We start from the raw sequence: 14,063 nt of genomic DNA, 5'->3' as shown, positions 1-14,063 counted from the left end.
TCGGTTTCATATCGTGAAATTCCCGAACCTAAAATTTGAGAAGATCTTAGGAATCAGACGCCGGATAGCTAACGAGCCTAATGTGTAAAATTCGATGTGCTACATGTACATCAATGAGATTCCAAATATCTAATTAAATGCACATGTTCACACATCGATTGAGTATTCTGCATGCATGTCACATCACGAGCTTAAGACACATCACTACACGATGATGATGCTACACGTCATCATGTGAATTGGTGCCTTATATGACTCATCGCCACATGAGCGGAGACACTAGGTCATCACACGGGGCACGTCAACCGGATGATTCACCTGCATCAACGTGACATAAACTAGGGTCACATGAATCTACATGAATATATAGAGAAAGAGATAAATACCAAGCCAGACGCCTCATCGACCTACATCTTCTTCGAGGTAAGATCAGGTGTCTGAAGAAGATTTTTCTCAGTAAAGGTCGGATATTCATGTCAATTTATTAGCTGCTCGGTGCATAGTCAAAAAAAACTTCATTGCATGTTTCATTCCTTCGCCAGAGCCTCAACTTCAGGTAAGAATTCTTGTGAAAGACTGCTCAAATACCTCAAAAATTTGCATCTTCGCTTTACGCCCTTCGCCAGATTCTCCCAGATTCTCCCAGATCCATCTCGAGCAAGTCTCAACAGCCCTCCTTTACAGCTTCTTACCTCGTTAGTTTCTCGTGGGTTCACGCTTGAACCGGTTCTCTCAAGTGTCCAAGTATGTCAGATGCGACGGATAGTTGATTTTGGGCAAAAGGGTCCTCTCAAGATATTGTTTGTTCTGGAGTCTTGAGAAAACCCTTTTGCCCAAAATCAATTATTTGCTCTCTGTAATCTTTGCCTACTCTGACCTCATCTGGTGATAGCTACTGATCCCAGAATTGTAGCAAGGAGCTTAGAGAAGCACATAATTCCTAATATTTGTTGTCCTGAGGATTCTTATCAAGAAAGGAATTGTATCTGTTTAAAAGTAGTTATCAGAATTGGTCGACGTTTCAAATTGATTTAAGATCTAAATGATATGCATCTATTAGATGAATCTATAATCTAATGAAGTACAAGCGAATATATCGATTCACCAATTGCGGATATAGGATCCAATACCTACCCATTGATTCAATGGATCAATTATTTCTTGTCTTATTTATGATGTGTTTCATACTTTGATGATTACATAGCAAGTAAAACTATTATGTACTTCGCAATCCATTCTTAAATGAAATGTCTTTATGTAAAAGTGTAATCCGTATGTTAATAAGATAAAGGGTACACATATATTTATAGAGATCGTAAAATTAACTGGAAATCAAGATATTTTTGCCGTGGAATATGGATTTTGCTCAAAATTTTATTCTTTATGATACTTTATAATAAAGTTAGGTATTTTGTGACACAAAAATACCGTTATTTCGCCAAATTTTATGATTCAACTTGAATCAATTCTCGATTCTTGATTCAAGAGCATAAACACGTATCTTTATTTGACAACTACGGTTATTAAGCGTTACGGGAAAAAATGGCATGATGATTGTGGCTTTATTCCGTCCTTTTATCGAGGTTCTGAATAGGGCTGGTAATTTGTGTGAGGATTCTGTTGAGACTTGATTCTTCATTCATCTGACGACATCTCTCTTTTTTTCTAAAAAAAATGTTGAAGCTTCGTTAAGCTATTCGTTTATGGTGTTTTCATTTCCTCAAATTCTGTTCATAAGAGGTTTGATTGGGAGAAATTATTGATGGTTTACTTATGTACTTTAGCTATGCAAAGGAGAGAGTAGTCCAACCATATGCTCGCTCTTTCCAAACAATGCCATTTCTTCTTTCAGTTATTGAACGATGAAAACCAAATTTTTGCCATCGTCAGTAGAACCATAAATTAGTAGTTGGCCATGGAAGATGTTCTGCAGAATCTCCTGCTACATTTATTCGGATTTCTGTCACTACTGCTCAAATGCATGTTACCAAACGCCTCTACTGTGGGATGATTATATAGTACATTTAGCGCGACCATCAGGGCTTGGTGTAGCCGTCTACCACATAGCTTAAGATTTTGAGGATGTTGAAGGAAGATGTTTCATCTCAGGTACACTTAAATTTTCCATTGGCGGTCTTCTTTGGTACATTAGAAACTTACTTTGCTGTTTATTTAATTGTTTGCTGAGTGCATGTGGAGTTGCCTCGATGAATTTGTTATTCTTTTGTTGGTGATGATGGATGTGTATCAGCTTTTTGGAATCTAATCCTTAGCAAGCGAACTGGATTACTGATGATAAAATGTTAAATAGCAAACTGAGTTTGTCAAGGATTCCTTTTTTAGGATTTGTGTTGTATTCAATATCAAGCTTTCAATCTCTGTCGCATGCCCAATATACATCTAGTAATTGGGAGGTCGGTTGACTTTTAACCATTTCATTGATGGGACACATAACCTAGGGAGACAATACTTGGTGCGCATCAAGGTTTGCCTTTTTCATTGCGTAGAGAAGTCAATGGTTACCTTGATGTACTTTTGAACTAAATCGATCTGATCCAAATATGTTTTGTTCGCTGAATTTCTAGTTTCAACTATGAATATCCTTGTTTAGTTTGGCTGAAGGCACTATTATCATACGTCAAATGCCCTTCTATCCTTGAAAGAAGACATTAATGAATTTCTGATCTTACTTTTGTTTTTCTACTCCAATCCTTGAAAGAAGACATTTTCTGCTTCAGTGCTCTGATTTTAGTGTTGTTACCTTTGTTTCCTGCGCTTAGCTGAAGCAAGCTTAGACTCTGCACTTAAATTACTGTGTTCCTGTAGTTATAAGGTTGCTAATTCTTTTTCTCCCCTAGCTGAGCTCCAACTTATCAATAAATCTTGTGGTTTCTTGAATTTTACCATACTAGATGTATTGGTTGCTTTTTTTTCCTTTTTTTATTGTCAATTTTTTGTGGGAATAGGTTCTTCCTTCTTACCAATGTATTTGAGGATCTATTTGCTTCTCTGTTTGGATGGAGATTTTGAGGCGAGGAGCGGAGGAGTTTATAAAATGAGCAATGTTTTGTCTGCAATGATCAGCTTTGCTATGCTTGGTTGCAATCCGCAGAACAAGATGGGAAGGAGCAATCACTTCCCGTACATTTTGAGAATATTGGAGAAATTTTATTGGAGAAGTTTGTGAGCGTCTCATAAGAGGAAGCTCTGTGATTTTGTCGAATCTGTATACAGCATGACTTTTTGAGTTTCTTGAAGATGCAGATCAATAAGGCTACTGTTGAAAGTGACTCTGTACTGCTTTCCCTACATATGGTTTCTTGCGTATTGTTTGTTGACACCTAAATTTCGACCGACCATTTAATGTTAATTTGCATAGAAAATTAGGGATTAAATTTTAACCCCTAAACAAAAATATTAAAATTGCACAGCATATAGTTTTTAGGAGCATTTTCATTAATAGTTAATTAGGCCTATATAGTTTGGATATTTATCGGACCGGCGGTGGATGGACTCGAGTGAACGGCTCTAAACTTAACGAAATTGGACTAAGCCCACGTTCAAGAAAATTCTTGACCAAGCCCATGAACATTATAAGAGCTAAAATTTTCATTGGAAATTGTCGAGTTGGAAAATATTGATTTGTTAATCTTGATATTATCATTGAATGAATTGACATTATCACGGAGATATTGCAATATTTTCTTTGAATCAAAATAGGAAATAATTGCAAGCAAAAAACCTAAGCTTTGCCTATAAATACATTCATTGAGGATTCTCTCGGAGAGAGGACACACAACATTGAATACACAGCCACAACACAGACATCCACGGCCACCATTGAGAGAAAAAGAAAATCGTGAAGAGAGGGACACATTCGGAGAAGCACGGCCATAGAGAAGAAGACATGGGACACATTCAAAGAAGCTCTCCCTTGACTGCCATGTGTTGACTCCACCTCATGAACAATTGTTGCTTTATTTCCTGCGGATGATATCACGTCCCACTCGGCACCTCCGCGCCTCCAACATCCGGAGTTGTCCCTTCCTCAGCCCTTCACGTCTGAGACGCTGCTCCACTAATCAGCGAGTAACCAGAGATAGTAGCCAGTGATCCCGAGCAGTTTCCAGTAATTCTAGACGATTTTCTGCAGATTCTCAGCGAGCTCATCCTCTCCGACGTTCAGCACAGCGATCCAGCCGAACTAGTGCTCGTTGCCAGCCACCATAGCACCGTCACAGTCCCGGTCTGGCGTGTCTCAATCAATTTGGACGACTCCTGGAGGTCCTCCTTTGAATACCACAGCAACGTCCACACGCAGCGAATTTCCGGTAGCGATCCAACGAGCTCTTGACTTTCTTGCCGTGCTCGCTGAATCAAATCAGCTTCTTTCCAAGCCATCCAGCACTGGCGGCGCCACCACCATTAGCCACCACAATCCGAGCTGCCCCTGAGCTGCCGTCGGTCACCCGCCATTGGCCATTCCGCGATCCCGATCCGCTGGTGATTCAAATTTGGAAAGTAATCCGCAAATCAGGTAAAAATCTCTATCCGGTATATTTTCAAAATATTTAAGTTCTTAGTTTGAATATTTTGAATATTCCGTGAATATTGTGTGATTGATTAGATACCTTAGGATAATATTTGCGATATCCGCAATATTCTAAGATACCCTAAATTAGGAATTTTTTCTAATTTGGCAACGTATCTGGACGACTATCCGACCTTATCTCTAAGGTACGATACATGGCTATACGGAAAATCGTTATCTTATCCATAATCACTTGGATATGATAATAAATTTTATTCGCTTTCCAAACTCAAACAATCAGCTTTCCGTCGATATCTATAATCCTATAGATATGACCGTTAGTTTGATTTCTTTTCCTAATTCAAATTTTCATAAGAAGAATCTTGCGAATTGCGTGGATTATTGAATGCGGTTGTTATATTTGTTTGATTGCTCTTTTTTTTTTTAATAAAGAAAATAAAAAATATGTTAGTTATGATTTAAATTAGAAGTTTTGCATGTTTAGGGAACCCTAAATGTATCTAGAAGATAGGATAATTATTTAATTTAAATTAGGACTTGAGATAATTTGTTTCCTAGTTTAAATTAGGTGTTATTCTAATCCTAATAGATTATTTAGGTTATTTTTAGATTTCGAATTTCCATGAAAATCCCAAAAAGAATGAGTTACTTTAGGACAGATTAAGATAGATTGCATCTTAATTTAGACATTTTTTTATTTCGAATTTCATTGGAAAAATACCAAAAATAAATCATTTGTCCGTCATTAGAATTAGGTCATGTCATCGCATGACATATAGTTCGCATGCTAGGTTGCATTAATCGCATGTCATTTTTTGCACGTCATTGCATATATGTTAGTTTGCATTTTAATAAAGCGCAAACCCTAAAGAATATCTTGAGTGCCTTGCTTTGTTAATTAGAAATCATATTAGGATTGTCTGTGTGATTTTTTACTAGCAATGCAGATGCTTGCGTTGCTCTAAGGTACGCCATTCTCCTAATCTTGCAATTTATTTATTGTTTTCTTGAATGTTAAATTGGTGGTTTGCGCACCCGCATAAACACCTCACATGTTAGTGATTAGGTAATAAAATGGATTCAGACTGCTTGCATAGACATTTTTTGAAAAGAAAAGGTACCGAAAGGGCGTCAGACTAGATCTAGCGTAATCAAGTCCCCGAGCTTAGAATCTCTGGTTCGTAGGAATAAAACATATCTCCCTATGTTTTATTTAGATTTCCAATCGACCTATCACAAATAGATTAGTGGCGACTCCAAGCATGAAAACTTTTGCATGTTAAAAACTTAAACCCTTAGTTGCGAATTGGTAGGGCTTAAGAGGGCCCGAGTTAGGCTTAGTCTTAATAATTCATTAGTCTGAGAAATTTAGGTAGCGACACTGTTTATTTTATCCCATGCCTTCAGGTTTAATATCCTAAAAGCATGAGTTCAATTATTTCTGATTTTGAGGTTCAATGAGTCAATCAGCAAGTTCTGTTGCCCATGTATGCATCATGAAGTGTTGAAACAGTAATAACATCATGGCTCCAAATTCTAATTTGAAGTCTTAGAAGTTAGAATCTTGTAAAGCAGAGCATTCTTTAAAATCTGGAGTGAAATGTCTGTTTCAGTCCTTACAAGAAAAATATCTGCTTTTCGTGGCAGGAATGATGCTTGTAAGCAAAGATAGACAGTACTCTCAATTCTATTATTTGAGAGTCGGAAACGCGTTACTCATTGAGCTTGCTCCTTTGTTAGATTTTTGCTCTTTACGAGAGATAGCTATTCGATGGGAACCCTGAATGAGCAGACTTAAGAAACTGTTGGAGAAGTCCAGTCGATAGTAGAAGAATTTCACTTAATGTTGGCCAATCAAACTATTTATTAAATGGTGGGTTTTTATCTTCTGATAGGGTTAGAATTTTATAAGGTGTCACTGTTACCTTTCATTACTTGTATACATAAAGATGATAGCGCCGAAGCAGCAGTGCTGTTTATAGCACTCTGTTCACTTGTATTTTTCTCAGTGTTGGCATTATGGTAGAAGTTATCAAATTCCTTTGGTCATAATAATGTTCATTTAGAGATGATCGAATGACGAAACAACAGCAGGACGGGACACATTACTATTTTCCGGAGAGGTCATGTACATCAATCTTTCTAGAAAACAAGAAATAAAGGCAACTTGGTCAAAGTTGCAAGTGTGCCGGCATTTTGAGCAGGCACTCTGATCAGTTGCCTAGATTAAGTGGCTGGGAAAGCTTGAGGACTGGGAGAACTTTTCAAACTCTAGGATGCTTTGTTCCACGGAAGACCTAGTAGTTTGGCTGCATGAAGTGACCAGTGCATCTATCTATTATGGAAAAGGTCGAGGTTCAAATGCACAAGATTTCCGAGCACTTTGCGGATCCGTCCCGATAGTCCGTAACTAAATGAAGAAATTTTATAATCTTATTCTCGAAGAGACGGTTCTCTTCCTCCATCAACGACTAATCTTGTAGCATTGCCGACGATGCCTGGTGGGTGGTCGAACAAGAATCCAGCTCATTCCAAGACTGGTCAACTAATGATGTTACCCATGAAAACAGAGGCAAAACACCAAGGAGATGATTTATTGAATGCTGGTTCCATCAAAGTACATCAAGTGCATTGATGAGTTTTTTTCTAAGCAATCCGACAGTCCGCGATCAAAGTACATTTAAGATCACATGCACGACAACAATTGAGTAATTCATTCCAAGGATGTGATTTTGCAATAGTTCAACTTACAGACCCTTCCTCAGGCTTGAATTTATGCCTGTTCTCTTATATTAGCCTCATAAACTACAGTAACCGATCAAGAATGACTTGGTTTAACTTGCCTATAATACAACAAGAACATGACAGATGACGTAGAAGGCCAGTCACACTTTTCATCATCATCAGGGGAACTATTCCAGTGCGATCACACCGCGTTCTAGTTTAATTCCCGTAAGTGGAATTCGACCTCATCGTGTATTCCGCCACCAGTTGCGCAAAGGACGACGACTTGTTGTCCAGTAGTCTCTTCGGAGAATCGTATTCTTCCACCAGTCCTGCACAGGGGGATCAAGAGAGCCCGTATTATTTCACTTGAAGAGAAGATTAATGCAGAATGCAACAGCAAGAGCAAGGAGAAATTGTTAAAAGATACTGACCATGATCTAAAACAAGAACCATGTCGCTATCAAGAACCGAAGTGATACGATGCGCGATAGTTATAACTGTGCAGTCAGCAAAGTGCTGCCTCAGAGTTTGCTGAATCAGATTATCAGTAGCCGTGTCGACGGATGCGGTAGCTTCATCAAGCACTAAGACCTTGCTTTTCTTGAGCAGCACGCGCCCAAGACACACGAGCTGCCTCTGACCCATGCTCCAGTTCTCTCCATTCTCAGTAACTGCATAATAACAAATATCGATAAAAGCTATGAAAAATTGATAATCTAAAGATTGATAGATGTACGATGTAAAGGATATTGCAAACTACATGATCAGTTAAACTTCCAGGAATTAAGTTAAAATGCTTCTTCCTATAAGTGCATCTAGGAGAACCACAAAAGAACAGTCACAAGAGGAAAAGGGAATAAAAATTTACCAGTAGAATCTAATTTTCCTTCCTTCTTCCGGACCTCCTCCGCGAGTTGGCACTTATGCAGGGCCTAAAATTTGCAGAAACCTCGTTAGCTAACATCATCGATAAATCTGCTCATATGTAATTTTTGACTGGTGCAAGGAAATGAACAAACCTCCCAAATTTGCTCATCTGTGTACTCCTCCAGAGGGTCCAAGTTACTTCTTATGGTCCCTTCAAACATAGTTGGGTCCTGAGGGATTATGCTCAGTCTAGACCTCAAATCGTGCAGTCCAATCAAGGATATATTGACATTGTCGATCGTGATTTGACCAGCAGTGGGTTCCACAATCCTGAAGAGTGCTTGTATAAGGGTTGATTTACCGCTTCCAGTTCTCCCCACAATCCCGGTTTTCATTCCACCGGGAAAAGTGCACGTAACTCCACGCAGAACGAGGGGCAAGTGCAAAGCATATCGGACCTACATTCCGCATGGTTGTCACAAATATAGGTCAATCATCAATTGTAAAAGCTGTAATATGAGATGATACAGAAGCTTCATGTACCTGCAGACCGCAAATGTTGATCTCTCCGCGTGATGGCCAAGAGATTGACGGGCGATTTTCCTCTAATGCAAGAGGGGGCTCGCTTGGAATGCTGGTGTACTGCAGTATCCTCTCAACTGATATGATTCTGTTCTCCATAGTGCAGAGATTCCAAATCACCCAAGCTTGTAACATGTTTAGGTTAAGTCCATAGGTCACGGCTAACCCCGCAATGGCTTCAGACATCAGGATAGAAGCAGTTTAAACATCAAATGCGCTGGAAACAATTACATAAATACAACAGCATTTGAAAATCTCAAAGTAAGTTCTTACCTGGATCGATAAATCCCTCAGGAACAGAGACTAGGAAAATCAAAGAAAATCCGAAAGTAATTGACGATAACATGTCTAGGCGAAAACACAACCATTCCATTGCCCCAGCGATATGAAACTTGGGCCGCGAATATCCATCGGCAAGTTTCATATTTGTATCTTGGAACCGTGATTCTTGATCAAAGCTTCTAATAGTGGTGGCTCCTGAAATTGTCTCAGCAAAGTGCTGTATTACTGGAGCTTTACATACCCCAACCAACCTTGACAATTCTCGTGCAGAAGATATGTAATATTGCTGGAGATGAGAAAAATAATTCAGTCAGCTTATATTTTTGAGAATTCAAAAGAATCTACACAGACCAAATGTATACAGATACTTGTTCAAGCTCACAACGTGCCAAAAGTTTGTCACTCGTGAGAAAAAGAGTGGAAGGACTTTGATGAACAAGGACACATTTTCAAGGCTTTTACGAGAAGACAGTCGAGATGGAAGTATTACCATTTCACTCCTTCATTAATTGAGGAAACAAAATAACTAGCAGAACACATCTAAAACCGGAAGAGTCATACTGAAAAGAGAGAAAGCCAAGTCCTCTGTGCTCTTCTTGACAGTTAGAAAAAGATCAGAAGAGCCGGGATGATTACCTGATACCACACACAGATTGCAATGACAGGGATAAAAATTATGAAAACCTGCCATGCAACCTGAGACATCACAGCAATAATTCCAAGGAGCTGGATCATCGAGAAAGCAAATGCTGCAACTAAATATTGCATGTTTGTATCCACGGCACTCTGGTCTGTAGAAGCCTACAATAGCAAAGAAAAGATGCCTTAATAGATGCAGTTGCTCATGGATAATCGTAGTCAACGCAAACAAAAATACAAGTGATGATTTAAAAGACAGACCCCTACAAGCTTATATAGAAGAAATACAGCCCCCTGTAACAATATCATAACGAGCATATTATACATACCCTATTGAGGATTCTTCCGCTTGGAGTAGCATCGAAGAACGACATTGGGGCACGGAAAATACAAAAGTGCATCCTATTGAAGAGCTCAGTTGCTGTCTTGAACCCAACAGTTGCAAGAGCAGTAGATCTCGCAAGAACACATAGAGAACTGGCAGCAGCCAAAGCTACATAGACCGCTATTAGAGTTGATCCCGTAACGGGAGGTTTGACGTCCTCAGACACTGGAGTCGCCCAAGCCATCCAATAATTACTTCCTATTTGAAGGAGCTGAAAGAGAATATGTGCCAGCAATATGACCGGCACAAGAGCTCCTCCGTATGCCAGAGTGATGTATTTCCAGTACACTGTAAATCCGACTCTACCTTTCTCTCTTTCTTCATCTTGAACAAGCTGCCCTTTGGTCCCGACATTGTCGATGACTTCACCTTTCTGAGAAGCTTTGCTTTCATCCTCCTCAGAAACCTTCCCATTAGTATCCGTACTGCCATTTTGAACATTGCTACTAGATCCTCCATTTGCCGGTCTGTCTTGTATGGAATCTACCTCTGACAAAGCTTTCTTATGTGCACCTACAAGTTCCATGAAATTTGTCCCTGCATGAAGTATATCGTTGTATTTTCCTGCTTCCGTAATCCTTCCATCCTTCATAACCTGACGAAAAATAAGAACAATGCTTCGCATCATGACTCTACAACTAGAATGAATGAAAAACGGGTTCTGTAACTTGTGAATTGCTCACCAGTATGAAATCAGCCGCGGGCAAGAATTCCACTTGATGAGTTACGTAAATCACAGTTTTGGTACTTAAAAGGCCCAACAAGCATTCCTGTCAAATACAAACTCAATAAGTAGTCGATTCCCAAAGCACTAACACAATACACGCAACAATCGAACAAAGTCTGGCAAATATCCCCAGAGAGAGTGAGGAGGGAGGCCCTTAAAAGAACTACCCTGCCTCCAAGAACCGAAAAGAAATTTAAAAAATTAGCCCATCTACAGATATGTGCTTCTATGAGTGTGAGGGTGCATACGTATGTCAATTCTACCAAGTACCAACAACTAGGAATTAGCAGGTACGTGCAGGTTACCTTAAAGAGATGAGATCCTGTATGAGCATCCACAGCACTAAATGGGTCATCGAATATATAAATGTCCGCATCTTGGTAGACCGCACGAGCAATCTGAATTCTTTGCTTTTGACCACCACTCAGATTTATTCCTCTCTCTCCAATGACTGTTTGATCGCCGTGTGAAAGAATTTCCAAATCCTTCTTCAAGGAGCATGCTTCAAGGACCCTTTCATATCTCTCTTTATCCATCTCCTTACCAAATAAGATGTTGTCGACGATCTTGCCACTCTGAATCCACGGAGATTGAGCGACATAAGCCTTAGTTCCACACAACCTGAGGGTCCCAGATATCTTTGGCATTTCTCCCAGAATGCTGGAAAGCAAGCTTGATTTTCCTGAGCCGACGGTACCGCAAACAGCGACCTTCATGCCCCTTTGTGCCTTCAAATTTATGTCCTTAAGTGTGGGATTAGACGAAGCCAAATCCCAGGAGAAATTCCCACCAATTATCTCAACTGCTGTGTCAGTAATTCCCTGAGGAATCCTCTCAACGACATCACTCCGCAGATCATCAAGACACAAGAAGGATGATATTCTGTCGAGTGAGACCTTTGTCTGAGCTATCATCGATATTGTGTCAGGAAGATTGTAGATGGGCTCTTGGAGGATCCTGAACGTTGCGAGGGCTGATAAGATTTTCCCAGAAGAAAGCGGGATCCCCATCAACATACATGCGCCAAAAGTGACGACAGAAACGAAGGTGGGTGCGCCCCAGAAAACGAAAGAGGTCATTGCCTGAGTGTAAACGAACTTCTTCAACCATCCTGTCTCGGCATTTCGAAGCTCGAAAACCTTCGACAAGAATTTCATCTCCCATCCCTGAAGCTTCAGAATTCTCATGTTCCGGAGAATCTCCGAAGTTGCCTTCATCCTTTTATCTTTCGATTTCATCATTCTGTCCTGATACTTCTCCTGCAACTTACCTAAGGGAACATTTGCTAGCATAACAAGCACAGTGGCCACGAAAGCTGCAATAGCGGCAAGTCCGAGATTTTTGTACAAGATCCCCAAAGCCAAAGCCACTTGCAAAAGCACCATCCATGGGTCGTGCATGTACCAAGCAAAGTCACCCAACCTCTCGGCGTCAACGGACATGAAATTGATGATCTCTCCACTAGTATGGCCCTGTTTTGACAGGCACGAAAGGGTCAAGCCCTTGTCATATATCATGGCAACCAACACTGATCGCATCCTAATCCCAACCTGCTGTAACCTGAAGAACCATTGCCTCTGTGAAAGGCACTCAACAAGCTTCGCCACTAAAAATGCCGAAACTAGCAAATAGCCTTCATTTTTGTATTGGCGTCGCCCGTCAAGAAATTGAACAAGGGTATCAATGAGGTACGGGCCAACATAAGAAGCTAACACATAAAGAAGCGCAAAGAACGCCGTCGAAAGAATCTCTCTCCACACAGACAAGAACAATGCCTTCACCAGCTTCCAAGTAGTCACTCCATCACTAGCCTCGCCGTTGAACAGAAGCTTACTTCTGAAGTTTTGAGAAGCCCCTACCACACTATCGCCAGAATCAAGTTGAGGAACATCCTCGAGGTCCAAGGTTTTCTTATTCCCAATGGAAATAAGTGGACTCATCCAAGAGAAAGTAACTATGCTAAGTATACCAGCTTTAGAATAAGGGGTTACCGTCTCGCTCCCTCTAAACTTATTCAACCCCACACCATCCCCATTACTCGAAATCAAACTATTACCATTTAGAAGGGGCTCTTCAAGGAGGTTCTCTTCAACCTCATTTTTCCCGAAGAACCCCGCACAACAGAAGTACAAACCGGTCAAGACAGAGATTATGTCGGATACAAAATCCCGAACCGGCAACGAGACAACATGTTTCTCATACCGAATGATGTCTAAAACCAGGGAATAACAGGAAATAGAGAAGTAGAAACCCCACCAAACTCTTAACAAGAATGGGAACTTGGATTCACCAGAATCAGAGTTTTGACCATGCAGGTAAACACACACTGTACCCCAAGCAAGAGTCGCGAGAGCTGAATCCACAAGGGACACCAGTCTCACATCCGACCAGCCATTTCTATACCAATAAAAATAGTTCAACACACACAAGGCGAGATTGAACAGAGACACGCCCAAGGCCCAAGAAAGAGTCAGTTTATAGAACAGACCCCTCTTCCTCCTGTGACTCCCCTTCGAACCCTCATCATGCCCTGCCCTTATTTTCTTGCACACCCACGAGACAAGCAGGGCAAGCAACAACACCAGGTGCAAAGAACCAGAAAAGCCATGAACAAAGATGGGTTCGACGAGAAAATCGCTACCTAAGGACATGGGAGCAGAGGAGCGGGAGAAGAGGCTCAGGGCGACCTGCTTTGGAGAATCAAAAGGTCCCATTATGTGGGAGGGGTTTCTGCGAGCTGGGTGTGCGGGCTTTGGTGCTTCGGGAGAAGAGTCTGAGTCTGAAGAATATGTTCTGCGGGAGAAACAAGAAACGTGGTGTTGTCTTGATATACTCTCGTGAGTCCGTGGAAATTTGTGCACGATTTGTCGCCTTCTTGCGCGCGAGCGTGTTGGTCCACAACAAAAAGCGGTCAAATTTGGAGTTTTTTTTTCGTTTTTCCTTGGGCAAGGGGGAACGTGGTGCGCAAGCCTCAGCAGACGGAGATGGCCACCATTTTTGGTTGGCCAATGAAGGAGAGGCGCACAAGAAAGAAATAAACAAAGGAAAAAAAAACAGAGCACGGAGACAGAGAAAAGTTTCGGCCATTATTTTCCTGGAAAGTGCTGACGCGAACTGGTTTTTCAAATCAACGTCAGAATATAGACAAAATGAATCGTCAGAACGCGGTTTTTACAGATGGGCAAACCCCGACGTCTTATCCAAACAAATACCGGGAAAACGTGACGATTTTCAGTGACAAGTTTCGCGAATCAGGTAGACCTCGCAGGCTTTTTTCTTTTTCCCTCGTCTTTTTAGAGATA

General features: G+C 40.7%; 1 protein-coding gene and 1 long non-coding RNA gene across 3 annotated transcripts; one reads left to right on the top strand and one right to left on the bottom strand.

Annotated features, from left to right (window-relative positions):
- The first annotated feature begins 295 nt into the window (after positions 1-295).
- LOC115693118 (uncharacterized) lies at positions 296-3,336 on the top strand. 2 transcript variants are annotated; one of them, XR_008818850.1, is made up of 2 exons: positions 296-2,109; positions 3,024-3,336. It is a non-coding gene; the product is annotated as an uncharacterized LOC115693118 (long non-coding RNA). The 2 variants fall into 2 exon arrangements; XR_004007188.2 differs by having other exon boundaries at positions 2,967-3,336.
- Positions 3,337-7,243: 3,907 nt separating this feature from the next.
- On the bottom strand, positions 7,244-13,568 carry LOC115693119 (ABC transporter C family member 3-like). Its single transcript, XM_030620091.2, has 10 exons — positions 11,067-13,568; positions 10,718-10,804; positions 9,979-10,629; positions 9,647-9,811; positions 9,002-9,296; positions 8,690-8,904; positions 8,299-8,604; positions 8,148-8,211; positions 7,711-7,950; positions 7,244-7,608 (listed from the first exon to the last, which is right to left on the bottom strand). Exons 1-10 carry the CDS (start codon positions 13,473-13,475, stop codon positions 7,496-7,498), a joined length of 4,545 nt encoding a protein of 1,514 aa, XP_030475951.1. The 5' UTR covers positions 13,476-13,568; the 3' UTR covers positions 7,244-7,495.
- Between the last annotated feature and the right edge of the window lie 495 nt (positions 13,569-14,063).

This window comes from Syzygium oleosum, unplaced genomic scaffold (genome assembly GCF_021117445.2).
Source record: "Syzygium oleosum isolate NSW1041296 unplaced genomic scaffold, Sole_v2.1 Sole_v2.22, whole genome shotgun sequence".
Lineage (NCBI taxonomy): Eukaryota > Viridiplantae > Streptophyta > Magnoliopsida > Myrtales > Myrtaceae > Syzygium > Syzygium oleosum.
Note: the sequence above shows the minus strand (reverse complement) of the source record. Positions and strands in the feature narration are given on the sequence as shown.